Below are 14,751 nucleotides of genomic sequence, written 5' to 3' on the forward strand. Positions count from 1 at the left end.
GTGCTGAAATGACAGAGTCTCGCTTCTCAGTCAAGGGGCACATTTGACATTTTTTGTGTGAGGCACTAGCACATAGCATGCGATGTAGGGATGTGCACAAAATTTGGCCAGATTTGATTCAGAATCACTGAAAAGAGCGGAGATTCGGCCGAACAGATTTAAACTTGCCCGAATTTGATTTGAATGAATCCCCACTCTTTTCAGTGGTTCCGAATTGAACTGATTCGAATTGAATTCAGCCAAATTTCACGCACACCCCTAACGCTACGAGAACCGTGATCTCCGTCTATATGCTTTGCAGGAATAGAAAAAGAGGATAATTAAAGATCATTTGTGACACACCTATATCAGCATTTCTTTTATGATGCAAAAGATATTGATGGGCAGAAAGCAGTCCTGGGCCAGTTGGCTGAGGAGTACGTTTCACAGGGTGTGTATCCCAGGCAAGCGTGCTGAGGGAAGGCCATTCCTAGTTCACTCTGTGCATAGTCCGAGCAGCAGGGTTGCAGTGATGAGATCTATGTCGGGGTGGGCAAACCTGGCCCTCCAGCCACCATCGGACTACAACTCCCACCATTCCCAGCCACACTAAGTTGTAGCCAAGAGGATGCTGGGAGCTGTAGTTCAACAGCTGGGTCTTTCCCACCCGTAGCTGGAGATGCTGCCAGAAAGTCACCCATCTAAATGGAAACCAAGGCAAACCCTGCTTAACACAAGGGACCACTCATGCTCACTGCCACAAGACAGACTCCACTGCCAACACCAGGGAGGCACAGCAATGGAGGTGAAAAAGCCGGAGACCGCAAGGACAGAAGATCTTTTTAATATGTCTGGAAAACTTCTAGCCGTTTCTGTTTGGTTTTCCAGCATGGCGGGTGATACGGTCTGCTCTGGTGTTGGCCTGTTATACCTGCCAGATCCAAGTCCTTTGAGCCATCAGGCAGTTGGCCCACTCTGCACTTTTATTCTTTCACAGCCGTGGTCTCTTCTGGAGTGGGGGCGGCAGCGGCAGCCTCGGCCTGCAGGGCTTTCTGCTTCATGCTCCGTTCGGCGTTTGTGATCGTCATAGGATGGAGGGGGAAGAATCCAGAAAGCCCTGTGGTGGGATACGGAGGAAAGAGAGAAAAGCCCTTCAATGGCAGCTGTTGACTGTCAGGTCAAGTCACAGGCCCACAAAAGAGGAAAATCTGGCACACCCCATTCTCAGATGGGCCATTTTTCCCCCAAAGCCCTGCTTTGAAAAATGTTTTTGATTAATTCTTATTAAGGTTGCCTTAAATCAGTACCCGGCCAGAAGATGGCTCTAGGACTCCCCCCTTAAAAATGCAGGTTGAATATTGCTAACCTATATGGACCCAAAATGGAGACAATTCTGAATTTAAGGAGACCTCCCCCTCCCCAATTTCTAACAACAAAGAGCTTGGAGGGGGGAACCTAGTATTGGATTCAGGTAAATATGGAAGTGAGGTTATGCTAGGTTTGCATACTGATCTGTTTTCATTTTTCCTCCCCTTAATAGATATTTATTTAAACTATTTATACTCCACCCCTCCAATACTATAAGTCTAATCCAAGACTTATAAAGTTAACCAGATGTAAACTAAAGTTAAAAACCAGGCTAAAACCACATTTAAAAATATATATTTTTTAAAAAGTTCCAAATTAAGTTATTTTAAAAGCTAAAACCTAAAGAACTTACCAGATATCAGAGATGAAACATTAAAAAGCGTCTTTAAAAAGGTGTTCGTTGTGTTTTTTTAAGGGGTTGTGGACCCCCCAAAGCCGAGGGGCCACAACCAAAAAGGCCCTGTCTCTAGTCCCCGTGAACTGGATCTGTTAGTGGCGGGGCCATGAGCAGGCCTCTGATATCCTATTTATTTATCTAGATCAAACCAGGCTGGATTACCCAGGAGTTTCTCGACGGGTTTGGTGAGGAGGGCACCGTTTGCAATCCAGTATTTGAGCCGCTCGAAGTTCACGCCTACGATCCTTTCGTCCTGGTTGTTGGGGAGCGGGTCGTAGCAGCCCACCTGCTCAAAGTACTTGCCGTCCCGGGCCCGCTTGTTGTGGGCGACCACGATCCGATAGAACGGCCTGTTGGTGCAGCCTCCGAGGCCAAGGCGGACGACGAGGCGGGCCTTGTGGTAGTGTTTCATGAGGAGGTGCCCTGGAAGAGACGTCGCAGAGCCGGGGCGTTAAATCGGAGTCTTTGCTCTGCAGGGAACCGACACAGCCTCCAAAGACCCCTTTCCTGCACTGCTGAGCAAGCATCAAACATACTCTATGTTAAACCAGACTTATAATTAATAGAGGTCACTGTTCCCTCTAACAGGGATTCCCAGATGTTCACTACAATTCCCAGCATCCCTGGCTTCAGTGGCCTTTGACTGGGGATTCTGGGAGTTGTAGTCAACAACATCTGGGAATCCCATGTTAGAGTCCCAGATGTTAGGAACACAGGAAGCTGCCATATACTGAGTCAGACCATTGGTATATCTAGTTTAATTTTGTCTTCACAGACTGGCAGCGGCTTCTCCAAGGTTGCAGGCAGGAGTCTTTCTCCCAGCCTTATCTCGTTGGAGATGCTGCCAGGGAGGGAACTTGGAACCCAGATGCTCTTCCCAGAGCGGCTCCATCATCCCCTAAGTGGGGGAATATCTTCCAGTGCTCACACCTCAAGTCTCCCATTCAGATGCAACCAGGGCAGACCCTGCTTAGCTATGGGGACAAGTCATGCTTGCTACCACAAGGCCAGCTCTCCAGTGTTAGAGGGAACACTGATAGGGATGCACATGAAATTCACACGAATCGATTCAGATTTGAATCCACATCAATTCGACTTGGAACCAATGAACAGAGAGGAAATTCGTTCGAAACGATTCAAACACATCCCCAACTCTGTCCAATGGTTCCAAATTGAATTGATTCAAACTCAGATCTATTTGAGTGAATTTCATGCACATCCCTAGTAATTTAGCCCCTTAAAGAGCTAGTGTGGTGCAGTGGTTTGAGAATTGGACTAGTAGCAAGGCAACCCGCGTTCAAATCCCCATTCTGCCAAGTAACTCACTGGGTAACTCTGGGCCAGTCACTCCTCTCTCGGTCTAACATACCTCATAGGGTTGTTGTGAGGATAAATATAACCATGTGCACCACTCTGGGTTCGAGCAGGATATTGATGTAACGATAAATAAATCTAACCTACCTTAAAAAAAAAAACCCTGCAACCAGGGGTTATGGTTGGTAGTGGTATGTGTGTCATATCATACCATATCACATATTTTATATATAATGAATGAATGATTAAAAATTTGCTATGTCTTTGCAGGAAGGAGAGCCTTTAGATCAGGGGCAGGCAACCGTGACCCTCTAGCTGTTGAGTTACAATTCACGCTAGCTGCCCTCTGAGTCAGACCCTTGGTCCATCAAGCTCAGTATTGTCTGCTCTGACTGGCAGCGGCTCTCCAAGGTTCCGGGCAGGAGTCTTTCCCAGCCCTACCTGGAGATGCTGCCAGGGATTGAACCGGGGACCTTCTGCATGCCCATCAGATGCTCTTCCACTGAGTTAAGGCCCCATCAGAAGTGGAAAGATGCTAAAATTCCCTCAAAAGGCGACTGGTTGATAAAAACTTTGGAACATGCTGAGATGGCAAAGCTTACAACATTTATAAGAGACAGTAATTTCGAATGCTTTAAAGAAGACTGGAAACCTTTTTTGCTTCATTTAAAGAATTATTTCCCCAATATGGACTTTTCAGTCGGGTTTGAAATACAGTAATAGCAGCAGGTTGGGGTGGGTAAAAATCGAGCAGTATTGAATGCAGTTTGAATATTTTGAATTCTTATAGCAGTGGTCTATATGTATTGTTATTGTGAACCGTGCAGATAGGTAAACAAATCAACATTTATTTACGTGTCGAGTTAGGAAATGAATGTAATTGAATCTAAAAGTTACTGTAAAATCTAATAAAAATTTAAAATGCAAAAAGAAGAAGAAGAGGAGGAGAGAGTTAAGGCCCCATCTATGCTAGTTTTCTATGTGCAGGAAATGGGTCTTAAACACAAACCAACCCAACTGCACATATGTTGCAACAGAGTAAGCAAATTGGAATTTGGGATCTTCATGCTAACAAAGGTTCTACTGCTGAGATACAGCCTCTCTCTCTCTCTCCTCTTCTGGGCCTCTTGGGGACCACTACTGGGGATATCACTCCTCTCCCTCCCATCCACTGACCTCCATGGCCTAACCTGGGTTAACTTCTGGGTTTGGCCCGCACTCCTGGATGACATCACTGCTGGGTACCTCCAGCCGTGGGTGGGGGCAAGCCCCTGGGGCCCTACTTACCTGATGAGGTTGCCCCAAAGATGAGGGAGATCATGATCTGAAACTCTAAACAGAAGCACTGATCCCACTTACCCAGTTGAACCATGATGTCTTCTTTCTAGGGACAAAGGAGAAAAAGAACCGGAAGTCAGGCCCACGACATCTAAATAGCGGAGTTATTTTTTGTTTGTTTAACCCAGCAGTTGCAAAGCAAGGAATTGGGACACCAAGCAGTACAAATGGACTGCGCTATATGTGATGCCGCTATTCACTTATCTGCGGGCACCTAATTGGCACCCGACCTAATTATCTGCAGATACCCATGTATCCGCCGTTTCGGGATGGCTGGAAATAACCTTGGAGGTTACAGGCAGGAGTCTCTCTCAGCCCTACCTTGGAGATGCTGCCAGGGAGGGAACTTGGAACCTTCTGCAGGCAAGCGGGCAGGTGCTCTTCCCAGAGCGGCTCCCTCCCCGAAGGGGAATCTCTTACAATGCTCACAGGCAGTCTCCCATTCAAAAGGCAAGCCAAGGTGGACCCTGCTGAGCAAAGGGGGCAATTCATGCTTGCTACAAGCAAGCCAGGAAATGACTTGACTAGCAAGCCGGGAGACTGCCGGTTCGAATCCCGCCGCTGGTATGTTTCCCAGACGATGGGAAACCCCTCTATCAGACAGCAGCGATATAGGAAGATGCTGAAAGGCATCAATTCTCATACTGGGCTGGAGGAGGCAATGGGTCAACCCCTCCTGTATCCTACCAAAGAGAACCACAGGGTTTCAGGTACAAAAAGGTGTGCATAGATGTGCATAGAGCAGGGGTGTACAAACGTGTCCCCGAAGCGGCAGCTGTTGCAACACCACCCCCATCCACAAGTTTGCCCACCCTGGCAGAGACGCCCCAGTGCTTTGCCCGGGAGCCGAAGCCCCTACATCCGACAGGTGCAGCTTGTCCTATTGCAGACAGTGAGCGAGACCTGTGGCATCTCTAGATGTGCCAGTGCCTCGGCCCAGCTGAAAACAGTACCAGAGGAGAGATTTTCCCCAGCATGGAGGTGCAGCTGCACCTGCTGAACTTCTGCTGGGCTAGAGGCACGAATCGCCTGAGCCCAGCCTCAGGCAGCTTCCTACACCCAGCAGGTGTGGAAATGCAGCTACACCGGTTGAATCACAGCAGGGCTAGAGGAGGCACTCCCATGCTCGACCGGTGAGGCTTCTCCCAGCACAGACATACAGCTGCACCGGTTGGATTTCCCGCAGGCTGTGTACTGCTGTGCCAGTGCAATGCCCACCCAAAGCGGCTCAAGACAAATCTGTCTCCCCTTTCTCACTTACCCCCTCCACGCCAGGCGCGCGGTAATAGCCAGCCTGCTGCTGGCGCATGCGCACGAAGCAAAGACGTCCTCCTCTTGCACAGGGACGGGCCAGGCGCCAATCCGAGAGCGCGGTGAGGGGGAGCCCCGCCCCGCCTGCTTGCCCCGCCCCCCGCGCACGCGCAGGCTCTGCAGCGGAAGGCTGATGGGAGCTGTAGTCCCGGAGCGGGCTTCGCGTCGCTTAGTAACCCCGCGGCGCTGGGCTTGGCTGAGCACCGGCCGGTAGGAAGGAAGGAAGGGAGGCAGCGAGGACGGGGCTGGTGAGGAGACGGAGGAGGGGAGAGCGGGCGGAGAGCCGCAGCCGCGGGTGGGCCTCCCGGGCGCCTCCATGCCCCGCCTCTTCGGCCCCTGGTGGCCACGCCCACCCACGGCGTGCCCCGCCCTTCCCTTTTTAGCCCTCGTGGGTCACGTGCCTAAACATCCGGGCCTCTGGCTCCTTCTCCCTCTTCTGCATTGGGTTCAGCATCAGCCTAGTTCTCAGTGAGGAGGTGGATTTGCTTTCCTGGCTTTAGGGGCGTGGCTGGTGCCTAAGGTGCCCAGACCCAAAGCAAGGCAGCCCCCCCCAGCCCCGCAGGGACATCTGTATACAGCCTGCACAAGGTTGGTGTTGCTGAAGTCTGTGCAGTTCAGACCAGCAGCCCCCAGTAGAAATCGACGGATGATGTGCTTGGTGGTGCAGGAGCTGAACTCAGCAGCTTGAGTTTGGGCAGGTTAGGAATGCAGAGGTGGCACCGGCAGGATGATGGCAACCTGATTCGCTTTTTAAAATTTATTTTTAAATTTGTGTGTATGCACACACATATATGCACACACAAATACATACAAACACATATACAGATATGCACACACAAACACATTATATACATTGTATATACATATTATATGTGTGTGTATATATCTCGTACATCACTGACTTTATTAAACACATTTTCTTTCCAAAATAACCACAAAAGATGGCAGTGAGACAGCTAGAACCAAATACTGTAGGAATCCTCCTGCCTGCAACCTTGTAGAAGCCGCTGCTAGCCTGTGTAGACAATACTGAGCTAGGTGGACCAATGGTCTGACTCAGTGGAAAGCAGCTTCCTATGTTCCTATAATTGCAATCTGGAATGTATGTATTTACATACATATAACTTCTAAATAAAACACACACTGAGCATTTTATTAGTCCTGTTTTCTATGCCAAACACTGGGTAAAGGATTATAGTGAAACACATGCAAACAAACGGCAGGTGTGCATTCAGCTTTATGCCCAGAGACATAAGTTTGGGTGGGGTATAAATTTGATAGATAGATAGATAAATAAATAAATATAACTGTAAAACAGACAAATAACGTAACATCGTTGAGAAACAGAGCTTTGGGAGAGGAGAGCTGGTCTTGTGGTAGCACTAGCAAGCATGACTTGTCCACTTTGCTAAGCAGGGTCTGCCCTGGTTGCATATGAATGGGAGACTAGAAGTGTGAGCACTGGAAGAAATTCCCCCTCAGGGGAAGAGCATCTAGGTTCCAAGTTCCCTCCCTGGCAGCATCTCCAAGATAGGGCCGAGAGAGGCTCCTGCCTGCAACCTTGGAGAAGCCGCTGCCAGTCTGGGTAGACAATACTGAGCTAGATGGACCCATGGTCTGACTCAGTATGAAGCAGCTTCCTATGATCTTCGCTCTAAGCTCGCTCCTACACACAGAGAGATCTGGCCCCAAAGAAAGCCTCTTTTTCTTATCATGGGCTTTTAAATCCCACAGGGCTCTTAAAGACTCCGTTCTAGTTGTGCATGTAGCTGTGTGGCATCATCTGTGCAGATGGATAAACAGCCGCCCAGCTTGATGAGGAGGGGGTTTGATAAGCTGCAGGAGATGAGTGGACACAAGCAGCAAAATCGGGTGTGGAATCCTCCCAGCAGCGCCCAGGGAACCCCGAGCAGAGCTTCCGAAGCCATCAAGCAGTTCTATGAGAACCAGGTAGGCGGGGTCCAGATGGCTGCCTCATTCGGGGTGCAAAGATATCTGTCCGTCTTTGTTTTGGGTAGCGCCACCAGAGGCCGTGGCACATTGTAGTGATCCATGCCTATCAGACACCCCCCAGCACTTTACCTGGGATCCAGGACAGGCTGCCTACCGTAACAAGCACCTTGCTGGTCGGGAGAGGCTGGAGTGACAAAATACGCTGCTGGAAGGGTGCTGTGTGGTTACTTCTAGAGTGAAGCTTGCGGCGTCTTTTCATTCCATCCTGCGGTGGCCGTTACCTATCTGCTTTCAGGCAGGTAAGATTCAGAGTGCGGTTCAGATTCCGGCTCGATTCAAAGTCCTAGTCTTGACGTCCAGAACATAAGAGCAGCCCTGCTGGATCAGGCCCGAGAGACCTATCTAGCCCACCACCCTGTTTCCCACAAGGCCCCACCGGATACCTCTGGGAAGCCCACAACCACGAGACGAAGGTATGCCCTACACCTTGGCAACCCCGGCTAACTTGGCAAAGAGGCACCTTTTGACATGGTGATTCTCTTGATTGAGCAGGGGGAGAGTAACTGGCCCTCTCCACCCCCAGCACGGGACCTCCAGTGACTGTTGCTGGTGTCTATCTTCTGTTTCTTTTTAGATTGTGAGCCCTTTGGGGACAGGGAGCCATCTTATTTGTTTGTTATTTCTCTGTGTAAAGCGCCCTGAGCCAATTTTGGAAGGGCGGTATAGAAATCAAACAAACAAAACAAAACAAACAAACAGGTATTTGGAGGCATCCGGCCTCTGAGCCTGGAGGTACCTATAGCCATTGAGGCTAGTAGCCACAGATAGACCTGCCCTTCGCTGAACTTTAAGGCCCTGCACAGCTTGAGGCCAGGGTATCCGTCTGCATTCACCCATATGAATCTGCCAGGGCCCTCTATTTCAGCATCTTAGGCCCTGCTTGTAGCCCCATCGCTGACTGAGGTTTGTTTGGCGGGGACTAGAGACTGGGCCTTCTTGGTGGTGGCCCATCGGCTCTGGAATGCCTTTGTGGAAGAGCTTCCTCATTTGAAGAAGAAGAAGAAGAAAGATCTTAAAACTCAGATGGTCAGGGAGGCTTTTGATGGGTTTTTCGGTTCTTTAAAATCTCGCTCAGTTGGGTCTGTTGCAGCGAATACGATACAATTATGAATACGCCAAATATTGATATACCACCTTTCAACAAAAGGTCCCCAAGAGGTTGACAGAGATATAAATAAAAGAATAAAAAGGCTCCCTGGCGCCAAAGGGCTCACAATCTAAAAAAGAAACATGATAGGCACCAGCAACAGCCACTAGAGGGATGCTGTGCTGGGGATGGAGAGGGCCAGTTGCTCTCCCCCTGCCAAACAGAGGATCACCACTTTTAAAAGGTGCCTCTTTGCTCAGTTAACTCAGTAATCTGTTAACTTGATGCTGTTTAGTGCTTTATCTGGTTCACGGCCAAAAGCCAGGGTCTGTTAAATATTTTAACGGATGCATCAGTAAACGTTCTCTGAGACCTAGTGCGTAGGGAAGGCTATAAATGGGATTCATTGGGGCGTTGTACAAAGGAAAAGCATTTCGGATCCAAAAGCCTCCTTGTAACATTCATGCATTTGCTTATTCTAAAATTTCCTCCTTCCAGACCAAGGATCGAGAGTCTGATCCCTTGGTGCGGGGTTACGCACCAGAGGTGGAGGAATTACAGAAGCACTTCTTCACGCGGCCCGGATGCCCGAAGTACAGCCACAGAGCGACTTCAACATCTCATCTCGGTAAGGTTCCCAAGGGAGAGGCAATCTGTGGGCAGGCAGTGTGGTATAGTGGCTAGAGCAGGGGTAAGCAAGCTTGGCTCTTCAGCTGTTGCTGGACTACAACTCCCATCATCCCCAGCTGCAGTTTCTGATGATACAACATAAAATAAAATCGTGACCTGACTTCCCTTTTTCTCCCTGCAGATACTCACTTCGCCAGAGTGTCAGAACTGCCCAGTAACATCAGCACCATCAGTCTGTCTTCACAGCTTTCCTTGGACGACTGGAGCATGATCTTTCAGAATCCGGAGCTCCTGGATTCCCGGAGTTACATCAGATGTAAGGATCTTTCTAGGAACGTAGGATACTGCCGTATACTGAGTCAGACCCTTGGTCCATCTAGCTCAGTATTGTCTACCCAGACCGGCAGCGGCTTCTCCAAGGTTGCAGGCAGGAGTCTCTCTCTCAGCCCTGTCTTGGAGATGCTGCCAGGGAGGGAACATGGAACCTAGATGCTCTTCCCAGAGCGGCTCCATCCCCTGAGGGGAATCTCTGACAGTGCTCACATGTGGTCTCGCATTCAGCTGCAACCAGGGCGGACCCTACTTAGCTAAGGGGACAAGCCACACTTGCTGCCACAAGACCGGCTCTCCTCTTCCATGATCTGATTTTTGTATGCACATTTGGTACAGTGAAGACTAGGTCACAGGACTGCAAGCAGAAGAGCGCAGTTCCCCTTCTCTCTCTCTCTCTCTCTCTCTCTCTCCCTCTCTCTCTCTCTCTCTCTCTCTCTCTCTCACACACACACACACACACACACACACAGACACACACACACACAGACACAAGGCACTGGAGCAAAGTCCCATAAATATTGCTCCAGCTCCTGTTTGAAGGAATTTTCTAATCATTTTTGAATCAATGGCCAGAAACTCTTTATTTCCTCCTGCCTTCACGTGTTCTTAACAATGTGGGAAGCTGCCTCACTACTGAGTCAGACTCTTGGTCCATCTAGCTCAGGAGTGCCTGCACTGGCTGGCAGCGGCTTCTCCAAGATCTCAGGCAGGACTCTCTCCCAGCCCTCTCTTGGAGATGCTGCCAGGGAGTGAACCGGGGGCCTTCCGCATTTAGAGCAAATGCTCTACCACTGAGTTTTGACCCCTTCCTCATGAGGGCTTCTCAAACTTGGGTCCCCAGGCGTGGTTGGACTAAAGTTCCCATCACCCTCAGCCGCCCTAGACAAAAGCTGAGGATGATGGGAGTTGTAGTCCAACAACGTATGGGGTGGGGACCCAAGATTGAGAATCCCTGTGATAAATGCTTAATAACAGCACCCGTGCAGGAACACAGGATGCTGCCATATACTGAGTCAGACCATTGGTCCACCGAGCTCAGTATTGTCTGCTCTGATTGGCCATAACTTCTCCAAGGTTGCAGGCAGGAGTCCCTCCCAGCCCTTTCCTGGAGATGCTGCCAGGGAGGGGACTTGGAACCTTCTGCATGCAAGCCTGCAAGTGCTCTTCCCAGAGCGGCCCCATCCCTGAAGGGGAATGCTCCCACTTGTCATCTCCCATTCAAATGCAAACCAGGGTGGACCCGACTTAGCAAAGAGGACAAGTTGTGCTAGCTACCACAAGGCCAGCTCTCCTTTCCTCCTCTCCTAGTGACTTGTATTGAGTGGTTTTCTTTCCCTCCCACATCTGCAGATGCTCCAACCTCAACTAATCAAAGCGTGGCCGGATTGACCAAGTGGAAAAGCTACACCGAAGGCATCAGGCCCTCCACCCATATGAAAATCCACTCTGGCAGCAAAATTCCCTGGTACATCTCTGTGCTCCATGAAAAGGTAGGGATATGCACGTAGCCAGTGGCCAGGAAGAGGAGCAAGGGGCATGAAACACTCTCCTAGTACGAGAGGAGAGCTGGTCTGGTGGCAGCAAGCATGACTTGTCCGCTTAGCTAAGCAGGGTCTGCCCCGGTTGCATATTAATGGGAGACTAAAAGTGTGAGCACTGGAAGAGATTCACCTTAGGGGATGGGGCCGCTCTGGGAAGAGCAGAAGGTTCCAAGTTCCCTCCCTGGCAGCATCTCCAAGATAGGGCTGGGAGAGATTCCTGCCTGCAGCCTTGGAGAAGCCACTGCCAGTCTGTGAAGACAATACAGAGCTAGACAGACCAATGGTCTGACTCAGTATATGGCAGCTTCCTATGTTCCTATGACTAGAAGTTTGTCTCCAAGCCAGGCCCCCATATTTTGGCCGTCAGTACCAATTATATTATATATATATATATGTGTGTGTGTGTGTGTGTGTGTGTGTGTGTGTGTATATATATATATATATTTATATATGTGTGTGTGTGTGTGTAATATTATAGGGGGTATACAAATGTGCTAAACAAATAAATAAATGAATGCTCCGAGTGATTTTTGGCAACATCCGCCCGACCTCGAGAGGCAAAAGAGGTGACAGTATTGTTGCACTGACGGCTTTCTCTGGATTTTCACCTCTTCTTTATCCCTACCCCCAAACAATTAGGGTAGTGAGCCAGACCCTTGGTCCATCTAGCTCAGGATTGTCTACACAGACTGGCAGCGGCTCCTCCAAGGTTGCAGGCAGGAATCTCCTTCAGCCTTCTCTTGGAGATGCTGCCGGGGAGGGAACTTGGAGCCTTCTGCATGCAAGCCGGCAGGTGCTCTTTCCAGAGCAGCCCCATCCCTGAAAGAGTATACCTTACAGTTCTCACATGTCTCCCATTCAAATGCAAACCAGGGCAGACCTTTCTTAGCAACCTCGTGTTCTCTCCATGGGAGTAATCTTTGGAGGACATTCCTGCCAATTTTCATTTCCATTCCTCTTACAGCATCGGTGACAGCATCGGTATTGAGGTTTCGTCATCTGTTGGGATGAGGGCTTGTTCTGATTTTTGACAAGGACTACAGCCCCAGACCTCCCGCTTCCAGTGTCTTTTCACGCTTTGCGTATCCTGAGCGTCAGACCTGCAGCAGTGTTTTAAAAGCCTTTTAAAGTTTTGAAAGCACAAAATAAAGTTTGATCTAGGTTGTCAGAGGAACGGAAATGAAAACGGACAGGAATGTCCTCCCAAGATTACTCCATGGAGAGAGTACAGCAGTTTGTTCGTTGTTACCCTTTGTTCATTGTTACCCTCTTTGTGTTGCATAAAAACAACAGCAATTTTATCCTAACTGTTTGCAGGTAGGGTCAAAGAAGGGCTGATCGCACCCAGAAAGTCAGAAGTCAGAACAATGCTATCTTCAATTTCCCATCTCTAGGTGGGTTCTGTGTTCCCTCGCACAGGGAATCTCAGATGTTGTTGACTACAACGCCCATAATCCCCAAGCAAAAGCCATTGCAGCTGGGGATTCTGGGAGTTGCAGTCAACCACATCTGGGAATCTCTGTTCAAAGGAACACTGGGAGGGGTTGAGGTTGCCCCAAATCACTCTGAGCCTCCGTTCCCTGAGATGATTCCAATAGCCACAGTTTTGTGGGCCCAGCTACTGGACTTTATCCATGAACAAAACCAAACCAAACCATGCTTGGATTCAACAATCTATCGGAATATCAAAACAGAACCCAAATGTTATATATGGATATTTTAATATAATAGTCATTAAACTATATGGTTTGAAAAACTATCCAACTATGCAAGATATAATAAATTGGAATCAATAAAAATATATCTGAATGTATCAATAGGACTAATACAAAATGACTATTGCAGCAGTTTTTGTGTCCAACTGAAAGGTCCAATAGTTCATGGCAAAATTGCCGATGAAATGGGAGAAGTCGAGAGGAATGTTCCCAGTATCATGTTTTAATTAGAAGGCGAAGTATCATGTCCTAATTCTGCCAGCATCTGATCAATCTTGTGTTGCTGCCAGATGCGTCTTGACTATACCATATCTTCTTCAGTGGCAATTGTCTCCTATCTATCTATCTATCTATCTATCTATCTATCTATCTATCTATCTATCTATCTATCTATCTTCATCTTATTATTTTTTATTTTTTACGTTTATATCTCGCTCTTCCTCCAAGGAGCCCAGAGGTTATGTTTATCCTCACGACAACCCTGTGAGGTGGGTTAGGCGGAGAGACCGGCCCAGAGTCATGAGTAAGAGTCAGAGTCAGAGTAATGAGTCAGAGTCAGAGTAAAGCTCACCCAGTGGCCGGATGGGGATTTGGACCCGGGTCTTCCCACTCCTAGTCCTTCTCCCTTCAGAAGTGCCTTCTTGATCTCCACTCTGTGCCATTTCCTCCCTCCCCAGGATCTCTATCTGCACAAGCTGGGGGAGGAAGTGACCCGCCTCTCCAGTTGTGAGGTGGAATGCAGACGCAAGGAAGATGTCATCTCGGTACTGCGGGAGGAGATGGAGAGCATGCAGAAGCAACTGGACCAGTTCCAGCAGGAGGGAGTCGTCCCCCCAGAAGTGCCTTCCGTGGAGAAGGTGGGCTTTGGCCTCGGGGTCTTTCTGGGTCTAAGCAAGGAGGAGAGGGCTCAGGGAAGCGTGAGAACTGCCCTGCTGGATCAGGCCCAAGGCCCATCCAGTCCAGCACCTTGTTTCCCACAGTGGCCCACCAGATGCCTTTGAAAAGCCCACAGGCAAGAGTTGAGGGCATGCCTTCTCTCTTGCTGTTGCTCCCCTGCAACTGGGATTTAGAGCAGGGATTCTCAACGTTGGGTCCCCAGATGTTATTGGACTTCAACTCCCATAATCCCCAGCCCCAGTGGCCTTTGGTTGGGGATTATGGGAGTTGAAGTCCAAGAACATCTGGGGACCTAATGCTGAGAATCCCTGATTTAGAGGCATCCTGCCTCTGAGGCTGGAGATGGCCCATAGCCCTTGATAGACCTCTCCTCCATGAAGTTATCCACGCCCCTCTTAAAGCCATCCAGGTTGTTGGCTGTCCCCACATCTTGTGGCAGAGAATGCCATATGTTAACTAGAGCACAATCTCATGGAAAACTACTGTTGGTAGGGCCCTCATCTAGGAAGCCGCCTTTGGCCCATCTAGTATTGTCTACCGAGTCAGACCTTTGGCCCATCTAGTATTGTCTGCACTGACCGGCAGATGCACTCTGGGTTTTGGGGCTAGAGTCTTATCTCAGCCCCGTCAGGGTTTGGACGTGGGACCAACCCCTGAGCTGCAGCCCCATCCCTTAATCGGAAACTGTCTTATGCTGAGCCAGACCCTTGGTCCGACTAGCTTAGTATTGTCTACCCGGACTGGCAGCATCTCCCTGGAGTTTGAGGCTGGCGCCTTTTTCAGCCCTGTCGGGAGATGCTGCCAGGGATTGAACCTGGGACCTTTTCT

At 49.3% G+C, this 14,751-nt stretch overlaps 2 protein-coding genes across 15 annotated transcripts in view; one reads left to right on the forward strand and one right to left on the reverse strand.

Moving 5' to 3' along the window:
- Positions 1 to 807: 807 nt before the first annotated feature.
- On the reverse strand, positions 808 to 6,059 carry MRPS16 (mitochondrial ribosomal protein S16). 6 transcript variants are annotated; one of them, XM_053281320.1, is made up of 4 exons: positions 5,912 to 6,059; positions 4,418 to 4,442; positions 1,907 to 2,167; positions 808 to 1,096 (listed from the first exon to the last, which is right to left on the reverse strand). In XM_053281320.1, the coding sequence occupies exons 1-4, from the start codon at positions 6,023 to 6,025 to the stop codon at positions 963 to 965; spliced, it is 534 nt and encodes a 177-aa protein (XP_053137295.1). In that variant the 5' UTR covers positions 6,026 to 6,059; the 3' UTR covers positions 808 to 962. The 6 variants fall into 6 exon arrangements, with proteins under 6 accessions (XP_053137295.1, XP_053137296.1, XP_053137300.1 ...); XM_053281321.1 differs by lacking the exon at positions 5,912 to 6,059 and adding an exon at positions 5,658 to 5,854; XM_053281325.1 differs by lacking the exon at positions 5,912 to 6,059 and adding an exon at positions 5,658 to 5,750 and having other exon boundaries at positions 1,907 to 2,256.
- Positions 5,804 to 14,751, forward strand: part of CCDC27 (coiled-coil domain containing 27) — a 36,345-nt gene continuing 27,397 nt past the window's right edge. For 6 of the 9 annotated variants that reach the window (XM_053281314.1, XM_053281310.1, XM_053281318.1 and 3 more), the window contains exons 1-6: positions 6,123 to 6,295; positions 7,442 to 7,657; positions 9,306 to 9,435; positions 9,619 to 9,753; positions 11,121 to 11,260; positions 13,704 to 13,883. In XM_053281314.1, coding sequence (XP_053137289.1) covers positions 7,499 to 7,657; positions 9,306 to 9,435; positions 9,619 to 9,753; positions 11,121 to 11,260; positions 13,704 to 13,883 — 744 coding nt within the window. In that variant the 5' untranslated portion in view covers positions 6,123 to 6,295; positions 7,442 to 7,498. The other 3 variants (XM_053281312.1, XM_053281311.1, XM_053281313.1) reach the window with 3 other exon arrangements.

The sequence above is a fragment of the Hemicordylus capensis genome, chromosome 16 (genome assembly GCF_027244095.1).
Source record: "Hemicordylus capensis ecotype Gifberg chromosome 16, rHemCap1.1.pri, whole genome shotgun sequence".
Taxonomy (NCBI): Eukaryota; Metazoa; Chordata; class Lepidosauria; order Squamata; family Cordylidae; genus Hemicordylus; species Hemicordylus capensis.

Excerpts from the sequence above, each read along its gene's own strand:
- MRPS16 (XM_053281320.1), bottom strand. The coding sequence starts at position 6,025 with ATGGAGGCGCCCGGGAGGCCCACCCGCGGCTGCGGCTCTCCGCCCGCT. Across the intron at positions 2,168-4,417 it reads AGACATCATGGTTCAACTGG|GGCACCTCCTCATGAAACAC; the intron begins GTAAGTGGGATC and ends CGTCTCTTCCAG. Across the intron at positions 1,097-1,906 it reads ACCCGTCGAGAAACTCCTGG|GGCTTTCTGGATTCTTCCCC; the intron begins GTAATCCAGCCT and ends ATCCCACCACAG.